At 42.2% G+C, this 22,269-nt stretch overlaps 1 protein-coding gene across 1 annotated transcript in view; it reads right to left on the reverse strand.

Annotated features, from left to right (window-relative positions):
- Positions 1-2,009: 2,009 nt before the first annotated feature.
- Positions 2,010-22,269, reverse strand: part of Pkd1l3 (polycystin 1 like 3, transient receptor potential channel interacting) — a 60,556-nt gene continuing 40,296 nt past the window's right edge. The window contains 12 exon segments of the mRNA XM_051201806.1: positions 2,010-2,175; positions 3,763-3,866; positions 4,527-4,658; positions 7,300-7,401; positions 7,933-8,143; positions 9,137-9,297; positions 10,005-10,129; positions 11,529-11,662; positions 12,447-12,756; positions 17,432-17,617; positions 18,766-18,903; positions 20,981-21,080. Coding sequence (XP_051057763.1) covers positions 2,049-2,175; positions 3,763-3,866; positions 4,527-4,658; positions 7,300-7,401; positions 7,933-8,143; positions 9,137-9,297; positions 10,005-10,129; positions 11,529-11,662; positions 12,447-12,756; positions 17,432-17,617; positions 18,766-18,903; positions 20,981-21,080 — 1,830 coding nt within the window. The 3' untranslated portion in view covers positions 2,010-2,048.

Genomic DNA, 22,269 nt, shown 5'->3' on the forward strand with positions numbered 1-22,269 from the left:
GAGATGTCATTCATTGTCTTTTCCTTTGGTAATAATCTGTATTTTGCAGGTTGATGACATTAATGGTGATAAAAATATTCCTTCTGCACAGATTGTTGGTGAGTGTTTCAGAGAGCTTGATGACTGCTGAACCCTCTTTTCCTCCTATTCTTCTCTCCATGGTCATGGCATTCCCTCCATGGTCCATGTTCTCTTTTCAATATCATGTGTCTAACACAGAACTCAGAACTTCTTGCTTTGAAACAATGTATTTTCCCTAGCCCAGATCTTCTACATATATATGTATGTATGTATATATGTATATGTATGTGGGTTTTTACATGTGAGTACAGGTGCCTGTGGAGGCTGAAGGACCCTCCTTGGGCTGCAATGTTGGTGGTTTTTTGTTTTTCTTTTTTTTTCTCTCTCCCTCCTTCCCTCCCTCTCTTCCCCCCCCCTCTCGTTTGTTTTGTTTTTCAAAACAGAGTTTTTCAGTGCAGTCCTGGCTATCCTGGAAGTCACTTTGTAGACCACAGGGCTGGCCTCAAACTCATAGATCTATCTGCTTCTGCCTTTCAAGTGGTGGAATTAAAGGCATGCTCTCTCCAGAATGGCTTGACAGGAGGTTTTGACTTGCGTGGTAGGAGCTGAACTTGAGTCTTCTGGAAGAGTACATGTGCTCTTAATGGATGAGCCATCTCTCCAGCCCTCCCTCATTTTTTTAAAACATTATTATTTTGTGTCTATGGTTGTATGTCTGTCTATGCACCATGTGCATGCAGTGTCCCTGGAGACCAAAAGAGACTACTGGATCCTCTGGAACTGGAGTTAAGGCTGTTGTGAGTGGCCATGTGGGTGCTTGGTCCTCTGGAAGAGCTTTTAACCACTGAGCCATCACGCCAGTCCTCAACCACAGCTGTTATTTTGAAGTGACATGTTGGTGTTTTATTTTGAAGTGACATGTTGGTGTGTTGGTTAGGTTTCTATTGCTGTGATAAACCACCCTGATCAAAAGCAACTTGTGCCTAGAGGTAGTGGCACACTTTTAATTTACAGAGCGAGTTTCAAGACAGGCTGCAAAGCCCTGTCTCAAAAAACAAAAAAAAAAAAAAAAAAAAAAAAAACTGGAGGAAGGGTTTATTTTGCTTACATTTCCATATCACAGTCCATTAAAAAATTAGGGCAGGAATCTGGAGACAGGAACTGAAGTGGAAGCCATGGAAGAATGCTGTTTACCTGCTCATGGCTTGCTTAGCCTGCTTTCTTATACCACTCAGGACCACCTGCCTAGGGGAGGCATCGTCCCTACTAGGCTGAGTCTCTCATTAATCTGATGGGGACATTTTCTCAATTGAGATTCCCTCTTCCCAAATGATTCTAGCTTGTGTCCAGTCGATATAAAACTAGCCAGCACACAGGGCAAAATGGACACAAACAATAAGGGTGAACTTTCATAAAGTAAGCATGTTTGTGTAGTTGTTCAGTAAGTTAAAAAATGAAGTGCTACTAGCACCCCAGAAAGCATGTTTAAAACCAGAGAAGTTGAGTGTGGTGGTACATCTCCATTACCAGCACTGGGAAGCTTGGGCCATTTGCTTAGTGTTGGGTCATTTGCCTAGCATGTGCAAGTCCCTGGATTTGATCTTCAACATCGAAAGATAAGGGGGAGGGGGGACAAACTGGAAGCTTTATACAGAATACACTATTACATCAAATAGTATCAGAATTAACATGACTTTGGACTTCCGTATCCTCTTGCTTCAACCTCTCTAGTGCTGGCCATGATAGGTATAAACCACCATTCCCAGTTGTATGCAGTGCTGGGGTAAAACCAAGAGCTTTGTGTATGTTAGGCAAATACTCCGCCAACTGAGCTACATCCCTAGCCTCTCCTGCAGTTTGATATTTTTTGTCCTCTGCCAAAAGGGATTGTGGGTTTTGGGTGGTGGTTTTACCAAAGGATAACTGAGTCATTTCTCTGTTATTTGTAACATTGTGCTCATTGCCCTGGTTTAATTAGGACCCAAGCCAGAAGCTCCTGCAAAGCCCCCTTCCAGACCCATGGATAATTACAACAACTTTGTACTGCCAGAGTTGCCATCTGTGCCAGACACACTCCCAACGGCATCTGCTGGAGCCAGTACCTCCGCATCAGAGGACATAGACTTTGATGATCTTTCCCGGAGATTTGAGGAACTGAAAAAGAAAACATAGGTCTCTTAGAGCAGACTACATCCACATTCTGGAAGTTGAGACTGCACAGTTCTTCCTTGTAACAGTGAATCCCCATGAAATTCCGTTTCATCTGTTAACCATCACTGAGCACTCTTGGGGCTCTTGCTGCTCTACCAATTGTGTTGCTTTCCAGTTCTCTAGTGAGATTGAGAGACTAACAGCTAGAGACACCGACTGGCTTCTGGTGGCTGTGTTTGCCTGTCTTTCTGTCACATGGATCCTTGGTTCTCTCCTGGCCATTCCATTCCCAGAGGAATGAGAAGAGAAGTATTGTGGGTAAAGTTGTCAAAGATGGCTGGACCATGGAAGAGACTACCCCATGATATGTCTCAACCTTGGCTTGTAAATGCATCCTTCTGCATGGGGGTGATTGTAGAGAGAATCAAGGCCACCATGTGTTTTCTCAGATGAGTTAGATGGCTCAGGAAGCCACTTTCATGGTTCCTGGAGGCAGGACCCTCTCATTGACATACACACTACTCCTTGCTGCAGGGCACTGTTCCACCTGGATCCAGTTGCAAAGTTTGTTTGGAAAAGTTCTCTCTTAGTTCTACTGGATTCTCAGGGAGCCCTCTGTGGCCTTTTGCTTTATTTTGAGTGCTCTGTTTCCCTTTTAGGAAAGAGCAGCACTATAGAAACTTGTTTTTTTCCCATAGCATGTTAGGAGAGAAGCTTAGGTCTCTATCCAAGCCTAGGGTGGGCTTCCAGTTGCCTTAATAGAAGTACTCAAGTCTCTTGGGTAGAGATCTGGAAGCCTACAGGAAAGAAGGGGTGCATGTTTTCATTGGAAAACTTTTATGATTAAGGGAATCATTACAAACTGATACCTTAAGTCTTAGTGCCATGTGGCTATAGCTCACTGCTTTCCTGGGTGGATGTGATTCTTTATTACGGTAACTTATGTGCTTCTTTCTCCCTAGCCAAGGCCACACTTCCCCAAGAGATTAGCTTTGGGACTAGAAGATGAGATTTTTGCTTATGTATAATATTTCTGTACATACCTGTTTCAAGCAACCTCATTGTTTTTGATTGATTTGTCTCTCATAGCTCAGTGGCTGTTAATAAAATCTCATGTTCTGCTTTCTCTAGTGTTGGTCAAATGAATGGATTTTAGTGGAGAAAATTACCGGTGACCCATATTAGTGTACAAGCCAGGTCCAGCCTTCACTTTCCTCTCCCTTAGGACTTCAGGCATCAGGAGCTCTTGGGCCTCATTTCCATCTCTGAATTTGAATTCAGGTAGCATCTGTGAATGTGCTTGTGCCACTCTATTTTCAGTGAGCTGCACTTGAGCTCACTCTTGACATGAGTGGTGAGCACTCTGTTACCTGCTGTTGGCAGGGTGGCTGGTTTGTGCTATATACTTAGGGTATGATTCTCTTATTACACTGCTGAAGTCCATCAGCAAGATTACTAAGACAGTGGGATTTAGATTCTTCACTAACACAAAGTGTGAAATGTAAAGTACTGTCAATAATACAGTAAAACATAAGCTGTGCTAGGTGATAATGAGATTAAGATAGTTCATTTTAAGACTCAGGTCAATACCCAGTGTTGTCAGCATGCTTCTCAGATGAAGGATTCTGGTGCTGGCGGATTCCCAACAAACTTGAGAGCTTTTGCAGTAATATATCTGTCAGTGTAGCTTCTTTCTGAGTATTTGAAGACAAAAAGAAAATAAGTGACCTGAGAGTAGGTGAAAGTATCAAAAATATCCTCCAAACTACCCCATAAATATATAGTAAATAGTAAAGACACCACTATGGTTTACTGTCAGATATTGGGAAAGTCTACCGAATGGTTGAAGGCCACATGTTTATGTCTTGACAATTTGTTTTCCTAGGAAAGGAACTGAGACCACTATGGAGAATGTGGTGATCCTTTGCATCATGTCAGTTTGAAATGCCATGGGGTCTTAACTTCATAACCCAGATTGGCCTTGAACTCTGAGTCCTGGCTCCACTTTCAAATGTTGGGATTACAGATGTGTGCCACCATACTTATAGTATTAAATTAGTGGTTCTCAACCTGTGGATCGAGACCCCTTTAGAATCAAATGATTTCACAGGTTGCCTAAAACCACTGGAAAACACAGATATTTACATTACAATTTACAACAGTAACAATTATAGTTACGAAGTAGCAGTGGAATTTTTATGGTGGGGGGTGGTCGGCACAACATGAGGAACTAAACTATTAAGGGGTCATGGCATTAGGAAGGTTGGGAACCACTGTCTTAAATGCTTCATTAAGCTCTCCAGTTACAGAATATTGTGACAGGTAATTGTTTAGTTACTGGGCCAGTTACTCACCTTAAGGGCCTTCCTTTCCTTTCCAAAGACAATGAGAATGGCAGAAACAAAAAGATTAATGATCACAAGTCCCATCAAGATGATGCTAGTGAGGACCAGAAGGGAGCCAAGGATTGGATATAGAGCAATAACCTGTGAAGACAGTAAGGCCTCTTGAAATTTACAGCCTGTGCTAATGTCTGAGGTTTATTTCTAAGCACACATTTGAGTCAGATGAAACTAGGGAAAGAAACAAAAAAGATTGAAAGGAAAATACTTTTAAGTGGACATAACACAAGTAAGGATATTAAATTTGATTCCATAGCTTCTACAAGAAAAACCAGGTAAGCAATAAATCCCAGCTATGTTTTTTGGAAATTCTGAAAAAATACGACTGTAAACACAAGAGCTTGGAGTAACATGCATGTGGGAAGAATAAGTGCATACTAGAAGGGATCTTAAAAATCTGTCTGCCATTTGAGAAGCTCCTCTGGACATGGGAGTCTTCCAGAAAAAGGTAAGAAAAGTGGCTTTTGGCTGGGGTAGCTATGGTAGAGTTTGCAAGGCTTTGGAAAGAGGAGGGAAACCGACTTAACTATGCTCTCACTATGATCTTGTAAGGTGTGGGTACTGATAGTTAATTCCTTTTTTGCTTTTCTGCATAGATCTCTGTAAATTCAGGCCTTACTAGGATGGTTTCTGTACTTAGCATTTTAAGGTGTTCTTTTTAATAAATGTTTTTTTAATAATTATTTATTATTTTTGTTGGCCTATTCATTATTGCTACTAAGGCCTGTTAACCTATGGCTCATTCTCTTGTGAATGCAGCTACAGCCTTAACAACAGTATAGCAAAAACAGTTGCATCCTAGGGAAGAAAGCTACTGATTTAACTTATTTAATCAGTAATCTTTTTTTAATCATTGGTGTGCTGGCTAGTTTTATGTCAACTTGACACACTGTAGCCATCTGAGAGGAGGGAACTTCAATTGAGAAAATGCATCCATAAGATTAGGCTGTAAGCAAGCCTATAGAGTACTCTTCCTTCTTCTCTCCCTCCTTCCCTCCCTCCCCCTCCCTCCCTCCCTCCCTCCCTCCCTCCCTCCGTCCCTCCCTCTCTTTCTTTCTTCCTTTCTGACTTTTTATTTATTCTTTGTCTTTCACATCATTGCATCTCCTCACCATTCATCTCTCCATCCCTTCATATCTGCCCTTGCAAACCCCAAAGACAAAATTTAAAAGAAAAAAAAAGAAAAATCTTATCATAGAAGCTGTAGTGTAACACAGTGAGTCACACAGTAAACCCTTTTATCCATACATCTTTACTTGTGAGTGTTCATTGCAAAGTCATTGGTCTGGTTGGTGTTTTCTAATTAGTGATTGCTGTGGGAGGGCCCAGCCCTTTGTGGGTGGTACCACTCTGGGCAGGTGGCCCTGGGTTCTGTAAGAAAGCAGGCTGAGCAAAGCCACGAGGAGCAAGCTGGCAAGCAGCACCCATGGGCTTTGCATCAGCTCCTGCCTTTAGGTTCCTGCAGGGCTTGAGTTCAGGTCTTAGTCTCTATCAGTGAACGGAGGGTATGTAAGCCAAATAAATCCTTTCCTCCTAAGTTGCTTCTGTTCAAGATGTTTGATCACAGCAATAGAAACCCTAACTAAGACAAAGGGTCGTCAGAGTGATTAATTGTACAAGTGTTACTAGTTCACTAATTTCCTGATCACATAAGCCCATCAGTGTTAGGACCCAATCCTCCAAAGATGTCTATTTGAAGTTTCCCCTTCACTTTGTTCATATATTTTTCTGTAAAATTGTGTTACTGTATGCTTTTTTAATAATTATCCTAATGTTCTAACCAGCATACCTAACTCAAATGTAATTTTTTTTGTGAAGTGGGTGAGGAAGGAGTAAATTCACCAAGATGTATGGGGGGTGTTTTTTGTTTGTTTTGTTTTTGCTTTTGCTTTTTTTTTTTTTTTTTTTTTACTCTTTGGGGGCCTGCCACTCAGCTCACAAATAAGTACATGGAAACTTATTCTTACTTATGAATGCCCACCCTTAACTTGGCTTGTTTCCAGCCAGCTTTTCTAACTTAAATTATCCTGTTTCTCTTCTACATTTTGCCTCTGGGCTTTTTACCTTTCTTTATTCTACATGTCTTTTTTTCTTCTTACTCCATAGGTGGCTGGCCCCCTTTTCTCCTTTTCTTGATTCTGGCTCTCTTTTTTTCAAGCCTAGATGTCTCCTTGTATTTATTCTCTGCCTAGAAACTCTACCTATCCCTCTCCCGCCTAGATATTGGCCATTTAGCTCTTTATTAGACCAATCAGGTGTTTTAGACAGGCAAAGTAACACAGCTTTACAAAGATAAATGCAACATAAAAGAATGCAACACGTCTTTGCATTATTAAACAAATATTTCACAGCATAAACAAATGCAAACACATCTTAAACTAATAACCCACAACATGTGTGTTAACTGTAATAAGAACTAATGAATTCTTTCTGGCACTAACCTTTGAGTACTTCTGCCTTTGAATGCATCAGCAGCTTGTGCTGTTCTGGCCAAGTGTCCTTTGACAATAGGATGAGGGGATGGGGAAAGGCTAGCTGATGAGTAGTAGTATGGTGTCCTACACAGGCATTACTTTGAAACAAGGGCAAAGGATGTAGGTTCTCACCTTATCCTGTGCAGTGGCAGGTTGCTTAACAAGCAACCATCCCATCCCACTAGTTAAAGCTGCTAAGCCAAACATGAATCTGAAAAGAAATGAGGCTGCTTCTACTCTGTCTGCCTTACCTCCTTGTGGTTAAAAATTCCCATCAAGAGGCCAACAACAGTTACTGTGGAGCTGAAGAAACTCCGGTAGTCAGAGATGCTCCATCCAAACAGCAGGTTGAACTGAGCAAAGAGAAAGGCCAGTCAGAGGTAATAGCATTTCTGTCCAGAGGTTCTTGATAGGACCAACAGAAGCAATGGAGATTTCCCTATGGCTATTCAAGTCACTGTGACTACAAAATTTATCTGATCTCACTTTGTATCTTAGAGACATCACAAACATCTGGGTTTAAGGCATTAAATATAGGGGTTGGAAAGATGGCTCAGAGGTTAAGAGCACTGGCTTCTCTTCTCGAAGACCTGGGTTCAATTCCCAGCACCTACTTGGCAGTCACAACTGTCTGCAACTCCATCTCCAGAGGATCTGACACCTTCACACAGACAGACATATATGCAGTGAAAACACCAATGCACATAAAATAGAGATATAAAACATTAAGATCTTATTAAAAAGATGTTATGACTAAACCCAGCTTTCCTAGCTGACTTTAATCTGAACCCCACTGTAATCTGGTGGTCTTATTCCCAGTGGCCTTTTCTGAGTGGACTGACAGGACTTGACATTTGGGGAAGATGCAAGGCCTCAGGGCTTACAGTCATGGCATAGCTGCTCAGCAGGACTGTGATGATCAGTCCAAAGCCCACTACTTCATCCCAAGCCTTGTTCAGTGTCTTGCTGATGACCAGCAACCGGGCATTATGTCGTAGCAGGTCCCACAGCTGCACAGTTGCCAGCAGAACCAGAAAGCCCATGAGGTGAGTGACAGCTGAGTTCACTTTCAGTGCCTCGTAGAAACTGATGAACCTGTAACCAAGGAAAGACTGGCTGGTACTCAGCATGAAGCAGGAGCTGCCATCACTTGTCAGCAGCCTTTGCCAGGGCTTCCCGAGCAGAAGGTTACCTGCTGAGCTCCACTAGGTCAATCGCCCTGCAGTGAAAACGGCTTTCTAGCATGGCCCCAGAGACACTGAAAACAACAAAAGGCTCCTTCCTTGGCTAAGAGCTATCTTGAAAAGCCTTTCAAGGCAATTCCTAGCTGATTTGTTTCCTTCATATTGATCCTAGAAATGAGGACCAGCCTCCACTGTTGTTCGTGCTGAATCTCTCAAATGGAGAGTTAGTCTAAGGAGATGTGCCATCATCCTGGTCTGTTTCTGCCACTCCTGTGTTCTGTGCCAGTAGAGGCACCAGTGAGCTGTCAGTACTGAGAATAAGAAGAGGTGAAATATTTGTCTCGCAGTTCAGTTAATTGTTGTGTGAAGTATGTAATCTTAAGTCATAGCAACCAGTTTATTTTTAACTATAAGCAAGTTGGCAACCACAGATCCTTGGTTGCCTAAGGCCTAAGCCAATGGTTCTCAACCTTTGGGTCGTGACACCTTTGGTAAACCTAGCTCCAAAAACACTTAAATTGCAATTCATAACAGCAGAAAATTACAATAATGAAGTAGCAACAAAAATAGTTGTATGTCTGGGGGTCACCACAACATGAGGAACTGAATTAAAGGGTCACAGCATTAGGAAGGTTGGGAACCACTGGCCCAGGCAGTGCCACACAGCAGTCTGGCGCTCTGAAATGTGAATACATTATCTTCCACGGACACCTGAACAACACAGAGCCTCTCAGCAGGGCTAGTGCAAATGTCTTAGCAAAGCATTTTTTTTTTCTGCCGTGGGCACGAGTCTAAGTTCTAGTTTAACTTTTATTGTCCAAATATAGTGGATTTGGTGGGGAACTGGAAGAGAAGGAAGCCTTAGGCCCGAGGAGGTATGCCCTGTGTGCCTCGGGTCCCTCACCTGTCCTGGTCGCGGCGGTATTGAAGCATGTTTTTATGAAGGAGAGAAAGGCACTGTATGTTGAGCCCCAAGATGCTGAAGCTAATGAGGATTATGCTTGTGTCCAGAAGGTTTCTTTTCCTAGTGAGGAACCCCCACCTCTGCCGTTTCAGCCGACAGCTCTGAGCAAAGACAGCACAGTTGGTTAGTCAGGACTGCCCCTAAGAAAGCAGTCTGGCCACCTGGGACTTCTGCAGGCAAAGCACATGGGCCGCAGACACGGGGCTTCTCTGCAGTCACTCAGGTACTGCTAACAGGAAAGTTGATGGCTAATGAAATTTATCAGAATAATCATTCTTGGAGATTATAAAACTATTGTGTGTACTTAACTAATTTACAAGCTTTAAAAATTCCATTGTTTATCAAGTTTGACAATAAAATACTGTTTACAATAATTCCTATTTTTTTTTTTAGTACTGCATAAAGGACCTGGAGAGTTGGCTTAGTGGTTAAGAGCACTGGTTGTCCTTACAGAGGACCTGAATTCAGTTCCTTGTATTTATATGGTAATTGGCAACCATTTGTAACTCCAGTTCCAATGGAGCCAACACCTGAATTCCATGGGGATGTGGAACATATACATACAGGCAAAACATTCAGACAAAAAATAAATACTTTTTTAAGAGAGAAAGTGCAGGAAATGTGTCTAAGAACTGACTTACGCTATGAACATGCCAGAATTGAGTGAGCTATTCTACTAATCAGTCAGGCTCTGAAACCAGGCGGTCAAGGACTGAAATAACCACTGTAATTGTAGCACCATGGCACGATGGATCCCTCCAGAGAGGGTTCACCTGGTGGCTGTTTTCATTTGTGACATACAGTTCACCTGTATGAAGGTGTAGTAACAGACGAGTAGGTAGTAGCTGACTTGTGAGGTAATCCAAGCAAAGCCCCTCTCTGCTGACTGGAGGGTCGTTAGACTGTCGAGTCGTAGAGAGGTGAAGAAAGTCCCTGATAAAAAGAACAATTGGAGTCAATCTAAGCTTTTCTCCTTCTTATAAAGCAATACCGACTGTTGCTGGATCATCAATTGCAAATATCCCCGTCTCCACATTCTACTCAGTTTTCCTGCAGAACTATTCAGAACACTAAATGAATCAGGGCACGATACTGGAGAAATGTCAGTTAGAGTGGTGCCAGGGTGAGGATGGAAAATACTCAGTCCCACAAATGCAGAGATGCTCATGTGTGGAGGGACTACAAGGTTTCAGATGTGACCTAGAAGGACAATGAGAATGTGAAGACTTACGGTTTTATAAACTTTCATAATTTTATGAAAGGTCTTGTGAATACCAGCCCTGAAACACTGTAACTAAGATATACCCCTGCTAGGCAGAATGCACATTCAGGAACAAATTTTCTTACATTGTACAGCTAAAACTCAAGACTTACATTCCACCCCTCATTTCTTTGGCAGTTAAACAAAATCTTTTAAAGACCCCCTAGGAAGCCTTCAGGTTCATTTTGAGCAGTGGTTCTTAACCTGTGGATCACAACCCCTTTGGGGTCACATACTAGATATCCTCTATATCAGATATTTACATTATGACTTATCAACAGTGGCAACATAATAGCTATGAAGTAGCAATGAAATAATTGTATGGTTGGGGGTCACCACAACATGATTAACCATATAAACACGAGAGTTGAAGCATCAGGAAGGTCAAGAACCACTGATTTAGAGAGTATGATAGAAGCTGCCTATTCTGCTGGTCTAGGAGAGAAAAGTTCCCAGTCAATTCTAGGTAGAGAAGAAAGGAGGAAGGGAGATGGATCAAGGAAGACTTCCTGTAAAGTACCAATTAGCATCTAGTCATCTGTGAAATGCCACTATGACAATGGCAAAAGCTTAAAAATGAAGTTGAGAAAGAAAACTGGGAGATGAAAGGTGTGCACATGTTAGGGACACATGAGTATAAAAGCTAAATTCTCTGCATAGATTAAATAAACTTAAAACTTAAAAAAAATCCATGAATAAAAAACACTTTAAAAAAATTGGAAAGTTCAGCATGGTGATCCATGCTTTTCATCCCAGCACTTGGGAAGCAGAGGCAGACAACTCCTGAGTTTGAGGCCAGGCTGATGTACATAGTGAGTTCCAGAGAGCTAGGACTATGTAGAGAGACCCTGTCTCAAACAAACAAACAAACAAACAAACATAACAAAAAGCTAAATACCAGTTAAAAACAAAGTAGCCTCTAGGGAGTAGGGGGTAGACAGGTTGTTAGTTGAACTAACATACTTCTGAGAAATTTAATTAAATATGCATGAATGAATGGTATACTATCAGTAAAGGAGGCCTTGTTCTGAGATGGCCAGGGTTTAGAGCAAGGAGAGGAGGCCTCCATACCCACACTGTTGGATTCCAAAATGAGGGTCACCGTGCAGAGCAGATTCACATTAGCATTGAAGACTGTGAGTTCCACAAAGAGAACTTTAGTGCTGTGATCCAGCCAGTGCCTCTGCTCCAGGTGCTGCAGAACTCTGGAGACATAGGAAAACAGAACCAGCTACTTTCTCCATCCAAGGTTGTCATGGCACTGTCACAGACCACATGAGAAGCCACATTCCTTGACCTAGGGCTCCTATAAACTACTTCAAGACTTGTAACACCCAAACTCTCACTGTGGTAACATGGATGGTTAACTAAGAAACCAGATGTTCACAGTTGTGTTCACACCGAGGTTAGAAACCGAAGAAACCCTATTTGGCATTTAATCTGTAAGGCTTACCTGCAGAGCCATCTTGCCTGCTCAGAAAACAACTATTTTAATTTAAACTTTTTCATTCACAATGACAAAGACTCCCAAGATTTGTGAATTAAATTATCTACAAATCTTTGGCAATTTAGTTTGGGCATTTGAACTTTGGGTTGATGTTTAAATCATGGTTCACAAAGGGTAATGTTTCCATTTATATTTGAAAATTACAGTGTGTTAAGAGCACTACCTGCTCTTCCAGAGGATCAAGGGTGAATTCCCAGCAGCCACATGGCAGCTCACAACTCCAGCCTTAGGGCGTCCGACACCCTCTTCTGACCTCTGAGGGCACTGTACACTTGGTGAACTGACATACATGCAAGTAAAATACCCATACACACCAAAGAGTAATAAAAATACATGGTATATTTCCTTAGAAGTGTAAAACAGAAGTGTGTATAAGTACCAGAGACAGTTCAGAAGCATTACAATAGCTGTTGGAACATTTCAGCTGGGTCCAAATTCCCAGCTGTCCTGTGAGGGGCCTCTTGTTCAGGGCACAGACTTACCTGGATGCGACACTGGAGTTTCTTCCAAGTCTCACACTGTATCCTCCTCCTGAGTAAGTGGCAAATTCCCCTTGGGTGGAATAGCCTCCCAGTAACTCCTGACTCTGATAATGCCAAATACTGTCCGTTTCAGTGATGTTTGTATCAGGGGGGCCCCAGCCAACCCCGTAGTTCTCCCTGTCCTCCTGATGTTGGGGATGTAAGTTCACTTGGTCATGGAGAGATGCTGGGAAGAGCATACCATTAGGAATGCGGATCTGGCGAAGCAAAACATTGCCCAGAAGAAAGGAGTTCCCATCAGTAATAAATCCTAGTAAGAGAGTAAAAAACAATTAAAAAATTGTCTTGTTGCTAACTGAATGAGACAATCCATGTACCCTTCCTCGGCAATTTTGAAAACACTTAGAGACATGAGCTAATGCAGTCAGACAAAAAGAAGGGTATAAAAACAAATGAAATTGTATGACAATTTGTAAATGATATGTATTATCTAGATAATTTAAGAGGATCAATGGAAAATCTATTATTTTAAAAATGATAATTTATCAGGGTTACTTGGCACAACATAATAGTATTCATTTAGCCATACCACTTACAGCAGTGCAGAAATAAAATATCTCATTTAAACAGCAACACCAAAGATAAACCTAACAAAAGATGGAAAACTAGGCATCCATTCATTCTTCAACAGCCCACCTTCAGTGCTGACACGAGCCAAGCCCTGTTCTGGAAACCATGAACAAACAGTGGATCCAAGGGCATTCCCACCCACCAAGAACTCACAGGTGAGGAACAAGGACAGACAACACACCATGTTCAGGTATTAGGAAGCAGTGCTTGTGAGATGACAGGGAGTGGCGGGGAAGAGACCCCAATAGAGTCTGAAGCATAATGTAGATGCCAGCAGGTGGACAGCAAAGTGATGGCATGATGGATGTATGTAATGAAACAGGAGAGTCTGTGGCTGCAGTGGAATAAATGACAGTGTAGGAGATGAGGTGACAGGCGTAGCTAAGGGCTGGACAGATGTGATGTTTTATTCTAAATGTCTCTGGTGGGAGATTTTGATTTAAAAATATAGAGAAGATGAAGAATGGGGAAAGGGTAGCCTTTATGGAGGCAAAAGCTGGTGCCTTGGTTTAGTTCTAACATTTCTAAGTGCGGGCTGCTGCAAAGCCTTTACTCTTCCAGATCTCCTTGTGTAGTTTGGAAATGCCTTCACTATGCAGTGGCGGTTATGGGCAACTTTGCTAATGGATTACTTATTGACACAGTAAGTACAATCTGGAAACATTTTTTTTTTCAGTGCTGGTGATTGACCACTACTCTACCTCCCAAGCCCTTGTTTCTTTTTTGTTTGTTTGTTTTTTTGTGATAGTCTCACTATGTAGCCCAGGCTGATCTCTACTTCCTAACTACTGGGATTACAGACATGAACCACCACATCCAACTGATGATGCTTATTTTGACTTATTATTGTTTGAGTGTTTTGCCTGCATGTATGTATGTATGTGCACTGCATGTGTGTTTGGTGGGTGAGGTCAGAAGAAGATGTCAGATTCTCTGGAACTGGAGTTATAGACAGTGTGAGCCATCATGTGGATGCTAGGAATTGAACTTGAGTCATCTGTAAGAGCAATAAGTGCTCTTAACTAATGAGCCAACTCTCCAGCCCTAGCAATATCTTTTCTAAAGTTAAAAATGTAGGAGGTGCCAAGCAGTGATGGCACATGCCTTTAATCACAGCACTCAGAAAGCAGAGACGGGAGGCTCTCTGTGAGCTTGAGGTCAGCTTGATCTACAGAGTGAGTTCTAGACAGACAGAGCTGTTACACAGAGAAACCCTGTCTTGAAAACAAATGTAGAAGGTTGGAGAGATGGCCCAACAGTTAAGGGTACATACTACTCTTCTAGAAGATCGAATTTGGTTCCCAGCACCCTAGTTGAGTGACACCAGCACACATGTGATATATATATATATATATATGTATATGTATATGTATATGTATATGTATATGTATATATATATATGTATATGTATATATATATAAACTGTTGTGTGATATTTTGATTGTGTTTGAACAAGTAAAGTTTACTTGAAGTCAGAAGGCCAACCTAGCCACTAGCTGACTGAAATTAACCATAGAGGTTTGGAGGACTGTAGACAGATAAGAGACAGGAAGTACTAAGGCAGGGCTTGCTTGGAGGAAGGAACAGGAGAGGTAGAAAGTCACTGGTGGTTGCTCCCTGCTTCTCTGATCTTTCAGGATCTTACCCTGTTATCTGACTCCCAATTTTTTTTATTGGTAAAGAATAGATAGATGATTTAAAAAACTTTATATATAGGGGCTAGAAAAATGGCTCAGAGTAGTTGCTGCCCTTGCAGAGGACCCAGGTTCAGTACCCACATGGTGGTGCACAACCACCTCTAATTCCATTTCCAGGGATCCAATACCCTCTTCTGAACTCCACAGACTCTGGCATATACACAGTACACATGCATTCATACAGGCAACACACACACACACACATCATGAAATAAAAAAATAAGTTAATAATGTGCATATACTCTGACCTAGCAGATATTTTTCAAGGAATATCTCAGTTACATTTGCGCACATGTGAAGTAATGATTGTAACAGCCTCAGTATTAAAATGACCAGAGATCATCTAAATGCTTATGAGTAGGAGCTGACTATAGACGTTCTACTGCAGACGATACAACAGACTTCTGCATAATAAATGGATAAACCAGAGTAGAGGCAGCTTCACATATATTGATGTCCCCAGATAATTTAGGGGACAAGCCAAATTCATGACAATATTTGTAGTTTGCCATCATTTCCTGACACTTAGTCACTTTCCAAACACCCATGCCATGGCCTGTGAGAAATGGGAAAGGTCAGCTGGCTTTTTAAAATCTGGCTGAACTCTGCACCACTCCCAAGATCTACTTCCTGAACTTCTTCTAAGCAGGTTTAGTTATGACAGTTCTCCCGAAGGTCAATGTCTTGAACAGAAAAGATGAGCTGATGAGCCTGGCTGGCAACAGTTTTGAAAACAATGATTTGTAAGAGTTGAATAGGTAAAACATGCTAGTGTTGATTTTAGATGCTTTTCACCCTATGCCTGTGGGTCTGAATTTCTCTCTTTCTTTTTTTAAAATTTATTTTTCTTATTTTACATATTGATCCCAGTTTCCTCTCCCTCCCTCTCTCCCTCTCTCTCTCCCTCCCATGCCCCCCAACCCCCCCTTCCATCCCATCCTCCCTCACTCCACAGGGAGGGTGATGCCTTCCAGGAGGGGTCAACAAAATCTGTCAAGTCATTTGGAGTAGGGACTAGGCCCTCCCTCCTGCTTCTAGGTTAAAGGACCCCAACTGACAATTTGAGCAACAGTGGAAAGGCTACCATAAATGCCCTTCCCTGATAATGAGATTGATGAATTTCTCTTTAAAACAAGGTCTTGCATAGTAGCCCAGGCCAGCCTCAGATTCAGGATCCTGCCTCTACCTCCTGAGTGCCAGGATTATAAACACCACCTGTGGCATGCTTGTTATCTTCATCTGGAGGTCTGTCTATTGCATTTGTTAGTGTGTCCATCTGGGTAGCTGGTATCAACTCTGTAGCTTATAGCAAAGCTCCATTTCCCCAGTGGTGACCGTCAGCACTTTGTCTGTCAGCACACAGATATGTCACATAGGGCAGGGCCTGAGATTCTTCCCAATGACTGGGGAAACCAGAGCAACGGCTGAGAAATCTACCCAGGATTCCATGCTGGTGTCAGGCTCTCGGTCTGTTCTTTACACTGTGGTGCTATAGCACTAGATTGTGGTACAATATTGCATCCAAGGAGGCCAAGAGGAGACCAACCCTTCTATGGCCTCAACTTTTGCCATTTTGGTTTCTAATCATTTTGTCAATATTTTATTCAGCATAGAGTTATGTATTACAAATAGAATGTTTCCTGAGCTTAAAACTGTTATCATCCAAAACTGTACTAAAGAAAAAAATCAGTAGGAGTTGCCTTCTGTGAGAACCCTCACACACTAAGCACTTGCTAAGATGAACATACCCTTCAGATTCTCTGAAGGAACATAAGCGATGTCCTGAATCTCATCATGGAGCCACCAACCCTGAGGCAAATGGAAATGATGCCCAGAATTTGGCTTACTCAGCAGGGCACAAAGTTATGTCATTGTAGAGCTGGGTAACGGGCAAAGCCAAACCAACAGTGAACAGGAAGTGTCCCCAAGGGAAGAAAACTTTAGCCACTTGGACATGCTGCAGGGTGAAGCCTGGAAGTGCCTCTTTTGGTGAGGTTCTTTGAGGACACAGACCCCATTATGACCATATTTTTTTTTTCTGAGACAGGGTTTTGTAGACCAGGCTGGCCTTGAACTCACAGAGATCTGCCTGCCTCTGCCTCCCGAGTGTGGGGATTAAAGGTGTGTGATACCACCTAGAACTGACTTTTTTTTTCTTTTCTTTTTTTTAATCAGCTCCTAGGAAAGGTTCCTGCAGACTGTAGATAGTCAATGCATGTTTGTGGGACTAAACTTGGTAAGCACGCAGAAAACTCACATACACACAGTCAGAGAGCTAGGAAAAATGGCTCACATGGTCCATGCAATGAAAGACCATTCTTATTAGACCACATTTCTGTACTCAGTGTGTGGCTGGGTCCGAGGGTCCTTGCTGTTACTTTTTAGGCTGTAAGTGGACCAGTGCTTATCCCTGTGATATCTCTGTGACATCCCTGTGACCTCCCTGTGGCATGCACTAATGGGACTCAGATGCCACGGGTCACTAGGAGTCATTAACTGAAGCTTCTTGGATGGAGTCTAGGGACTTCAAAGTGTCCACCAAAGTGTGTCCACATTAAGAAGCCAGCTGACCTTTCCCTAATTTTCCATGGCTTGTAGTAGGGGTCCAGGGGAGCTAATCACACCTCCACCTCCCATCTGCCCCAGCACTGTCCTTACCTCTGTAATCCCCATACAGGTTAGGAAGGAGGGTGTGGTTGGCCCAGGGATAGAAATCCTCCAGAAGTTTGATTTCTGAGAGACGGTGAGAAAACCTCTTCTTGATAGCTTGATGGAGGAGAAACTGACTGGAGTCCCTTGCAGAGTAGACAGTAGCCATCAGCAGACTCACAAAGAGGATTTGGACTGGTTTACAACAAAATTCATGATCAGTTACTTTAGAAATCTACACCTTTTTCATTTTTCTTACACTTACAGACTTTTGCAGTTCATTTAAAATGGAGCTGGGCACAGTGGTGCGCACCACACCTTTAGTCCCAGCACTTGGAGGGAAGGGGCAGGTGGATCTCTGAGCGTTCAAGGCCAGCATGGTCTACAGAGTGAGTTCCAGGACAGCCATGGCTACATTTTGAGACCTGGTCTCAAAAAATCCAAAAAAAAAAAAAAAAAAACTAGTCAAATGGAAAAAACAAGAAACAAAAATCCTAGCAGTTGAAATGGGCAATTTTAAATAGTTCAACACAATGTGTATGTGCACACACATACATACACATACACATATACACACACACAGTAGTATATACATACATCTGTATATGCAAAACATGTACATATATGTGTATATACATATATTGTAAATATATATATTATTTGCAGGAATCATCCTGCAAATAATCAGAGATTTTACTCGAGATACATTAAGATCCCCATAAATATACTGTATTCTGATTTTTTTTTTTTTTGGTTTTTTGAAACAGGGTTTCTCTGTGGCTTTGGACACTGTCCTGGAATTCTCCCTGTAGACCAGGCTGGTCTTGAACTCTTAGAGAGCCACCTGCCTCTGCCTCCTGCTTGCTGGGATTAAAGGCATGCAACACCAATGCCTGGCCATATTTTGATTCTTATAGGTAAGTGCTGTTTCATATTCTGGCTTCACAAAAGGGAAGGCATGAAACAAACAAACAAGCAAACAAACAAACAAAAAACAAAGTTGTTTTCTATTCTCTTGTTCAGAGAATCCAGTAGCATGCTAAATATGTTGAATCCAGCACTTAGAAGAGTCATTTTCCAAAGCAATTTCCTCTTTTCCCCCAATTCAGGGAATATATAAATTGGGTATTGTTTTCCCCTTTGCAGGTGGAGACCCCACCTCCACTTCAGTGAAACCTGAGGACCAGAAGCTTGGGTTTTTTTTCCATAGAGCATATCACCTGAATTGCTGCATTTCATTTTCAAAGACACTTTCCTGCCCTCCCCTGCTTTCCTTCTTGTTCCTCATGCCCTCATCTCTGGACAGTGTGTACAGAGGTGCATGCTGGACCACTCCTTCATACCCAAAGTTCCACCAGTCAGCTTGAAGAGTTGCCTCTTCCAGGCTCCCTCTGGGTGCTTGGCTGAGTTGGTCATTGCTGGGGCAGTGTAGATGGGATTGTTCTTATCTCTCAAACCAGGTGCCGGTGAAGAACACTTTGCTGTCAAATATTGAAATATAGACCAAATAAGTGTTATATTTCATTACATGGATGTTTCCTGCTTGTTGAGCATCTACTTCGAGCAGATAGAATGTGGTCTAAGCAGCACCTCTCCATCAGCACCTCTCCATCTATGGGGAAAAGGCCTGGGTTTTCCTTCTTAAAATTCCAACCCCTTGGGGACCAAACTTATAAAAGACGATACAAATTGGTTACTATTAAAATGAAATTCAGCACAAGTATGGGAGTGTAGCTAAGCGGTAGAGTGCTGGTCTACCATGTGTGAACCTTGGTAATACACCAAACAAACAACCCTAGCATGTTTTCCTCCCTCCCCCTTCTCTGACATTGTCTCTGTGGTCAGGCATAGCCAAGGCTGGCCTCACATTGGTATCTTCTCCGACTCAGCCTCCCAGATGCTGAAACTACAGACATGCACCACCAGTACCCACTGACAGGGTTTCTCTCAGTGCCGAGAATCCTATTCAGTGCCCCTTGAACACCAGACAAGTGCTCTATAGCATGCATCCTTAGCCGTTTCATCTTAAAATTAGATTTAATAGCAAGAATGGATTTGTTGTTTTCTTAGTAGAGACCTGTGTTTCTACTCAGTGGAGTGCACGTTGGGAACATGAGTAGTTTGACATGAGTAGAAATCACCTGAGCTTCTACTCAATGCAGATTCAGGGATAAGGTCCATTTCTGAAGAACCTCGGAGGGGACAATGGTCTGGTTTAAAAACAGCAGAGGGACTTATAAGCAGTAGAAATTTATAAGCAAGAGGGCAGGTTGGAGACTTAGGTAGAGAAAGAGACAGAGAGAGGGGACATCAAAGAAAAGTTACCAGCATACATATGCCAAGTGCAATACAATCACTGGAAAATAAACAAACTCCTCCAAAGAAAGTTGGAGATGGCATCAAAGAGAAATCTGACTTTTCTTCTCAGTGCTGGGACTCACATCTTAGGGCTTTTTGTACAGCAGCAATCCCTTCTCACCCTGAATGATACCCCACACAATGTTCGTCTTAATGGCAGGTCATAGATCTTCAGATGGACAAGGACAAGACCTTAGAGAAAGAAGTCTCCACATAAAGAAAATAGTTCAAATGCATAAGAAATGAAATAAGGACAAGAAAGGCATTTCTAATGAGATTGTCAATTTGTGAAACCTCATTAGGATTGGAGTGCCTAGCCTTTAGCATGGCCACTGTTCAGTTTAAGTAAGCAATTGCTAGCTTCATAACCATCACACAGTCCTCTATGTGGTACCCCTTCCTTCCCTCAGAGAGGTAACCCTTTGCTGAGTTTTAGAGATTATTCCCACTTGTACAGATATATTTATAGGGGATATACATATATGCTCTAGTCATCACATGCATAATGTACTAGCATCTTTTTTTTTTCTTTCTTTTTTTGATTCAAGGTTTCTCTGCGTAGTCCTGGCTGTCCGGGAGCTAGCTCCATAGTCCAGCCTGGCCTCAAACTCACAGAGATCCACCTGCCTCTGCCTCCCAAGTGCTGGGATTAAAGGCATGCGTCACCAATGCCAAGCTGTGCTAGCATTTTTGCATCTTACACTTTTGGCTCAGCGTTGTGTTTGCAATGATGTTCCAGGTAATATGAATAACTTTTAGTCAGTTTTTTTTAATGGGCTGTAGCCCCTCAGTCTTGGTGACTGAATGTGAGGAGTAAGAGTACTTGGGATTACTCTAATGTGTAGAGTGTTGGGATGGTGCCACCTGAGAGAAATGAGAAAATAAAGGACTGGATGTGTGGGCTGGGCAGACAACTTGGTCTGAGGCAACTGAAGGCATTCAGGTCGAAAGGACAGGCAGTACAAGTACCGTCTGGGGCTCAGGAGGGAAGAGAGATGGAACAGAGTGGGGAGGCACGGAGAGGGATGCACTGAGTTCCAGGGGAATGCTTGAGTTTGTGACACTGGGCTCCTGGGCAGAGATCAGCCAAGTGACATGGCCTCTGAGTAAATCAGAGTCACCGAGGTAGCTTGAATTCTACTGTTTTTACATAGTTTGCTCTTCATAAAATTAGGCAGTAGTAGGGATTATTTGAATTACCCCAAAGGGCTACGATTCTCTTGGCATGTTGTTCCTTGTCTTTGTTAAGCCATGGCATCTGGTTCGAAGTCAGTGAGAACAGGAATGTGAGGAAGATCACCTGGAGACAAGAGTCACAGGGGAACTCCATGAGCAGTACTGTAGGGCCCTAGATGATGATGTCATGCACGCAGGTGAGGGTGGCGCTGACAGTACATCCATCTATTTACACATTTAGATCATCCTGTAGCCATGGCAACCCTGTAGAGATTAGTTATCTCCTACCATGTAGAGAGTCAGTTATCTCCTAACATGTAGGGTTCAGGGATCAAACTCAGGTTCCTTTACTGGCAAGTGACCTGGCTAGCTCTTTGTGTGGTTATTTTCATGTTAAGAAGCTGCTGACTTATTTTCGTGTTGTCATGATTTTTCATGGTGATCTATTACTTATGATTTAATAAAGATTGCCTGAAGTATCAGAAAAGCAAATCAGCGAGCCACTAGCTCTTACCTCTCCTCAGAGGGAAAGGGCTATCCTGTCCTCAGTGTGGCTGGATACTAAATGCCTCATGAGACCCTTCGCTTCTTCCTTTTATACCTCTCAAATCCTGTGATTAAAGGCATGTGATCCCAAGTGCTGAGATCACCTTTGTGTGAGCTGTTATTCACAGGACCAGATCAATTTCATGTAACTCAGTGTAGCCTTGAACTAACAAGAGATCTGTCTTCTTGTCTCTTGAGTCCTGGGATTAAAGGTGTGTGCCACCATTGCCTGACTCTATGGCTTACTAGTATGGCTGCTAGGATTAAAGGTGTGTATCACCACTGCCTGATCTCTATAGCTTGTGGCTGGTTTTGTACCCTAAACCTTCAGGCAAGCTTTATTAAATCATAAACACTATATTACCACAATTTTATATTTTAAAAATTTAAGTTTTAGAGAAATACAAATTTCAGAGATATGCAGACAAAAGTCATGTGAACTTTTGAATTTTCTTTTTTAAAACAGATGAAACAATATTGGACAACAGTGGTAAATTTTTTTTCTCTTCCTTTTTTTTTTTCAAGATAGGGTTTCTCTGTGTAACAGCTCTGGCTGTCCTGGAACTCGCTCTGTAGACCAGACTGGCCTCAAACTCAGAGAGATCCACCTGCCTCAACCTCCCAAGTGCTGGCACTAATGGTATACACCACCACCGCTGGCTATCACTGGTAATTTTTGATGTTGGGTAACAGAACTTGAGAATTTGTTATTTTTCTATACTTTGGTGTGCTTTGCCTTTTCTTTAGTTAAAAATTTAAAAACCTTT

The sequence above is a fragment of the Phodopus roborovskii genome, unplaced genomic scaffold (genome assembly GCF_943737965.1).
Source record: "Phodopus roborovskii unplaced genomic scaffold, PHOROB, whole genome shotgun sequence".
NCBI lineage: Eukaryota > Metazoa > Chordata > Mammalia > Rodentia > Cricetidae > Phodopus > Phodopus roborovskii.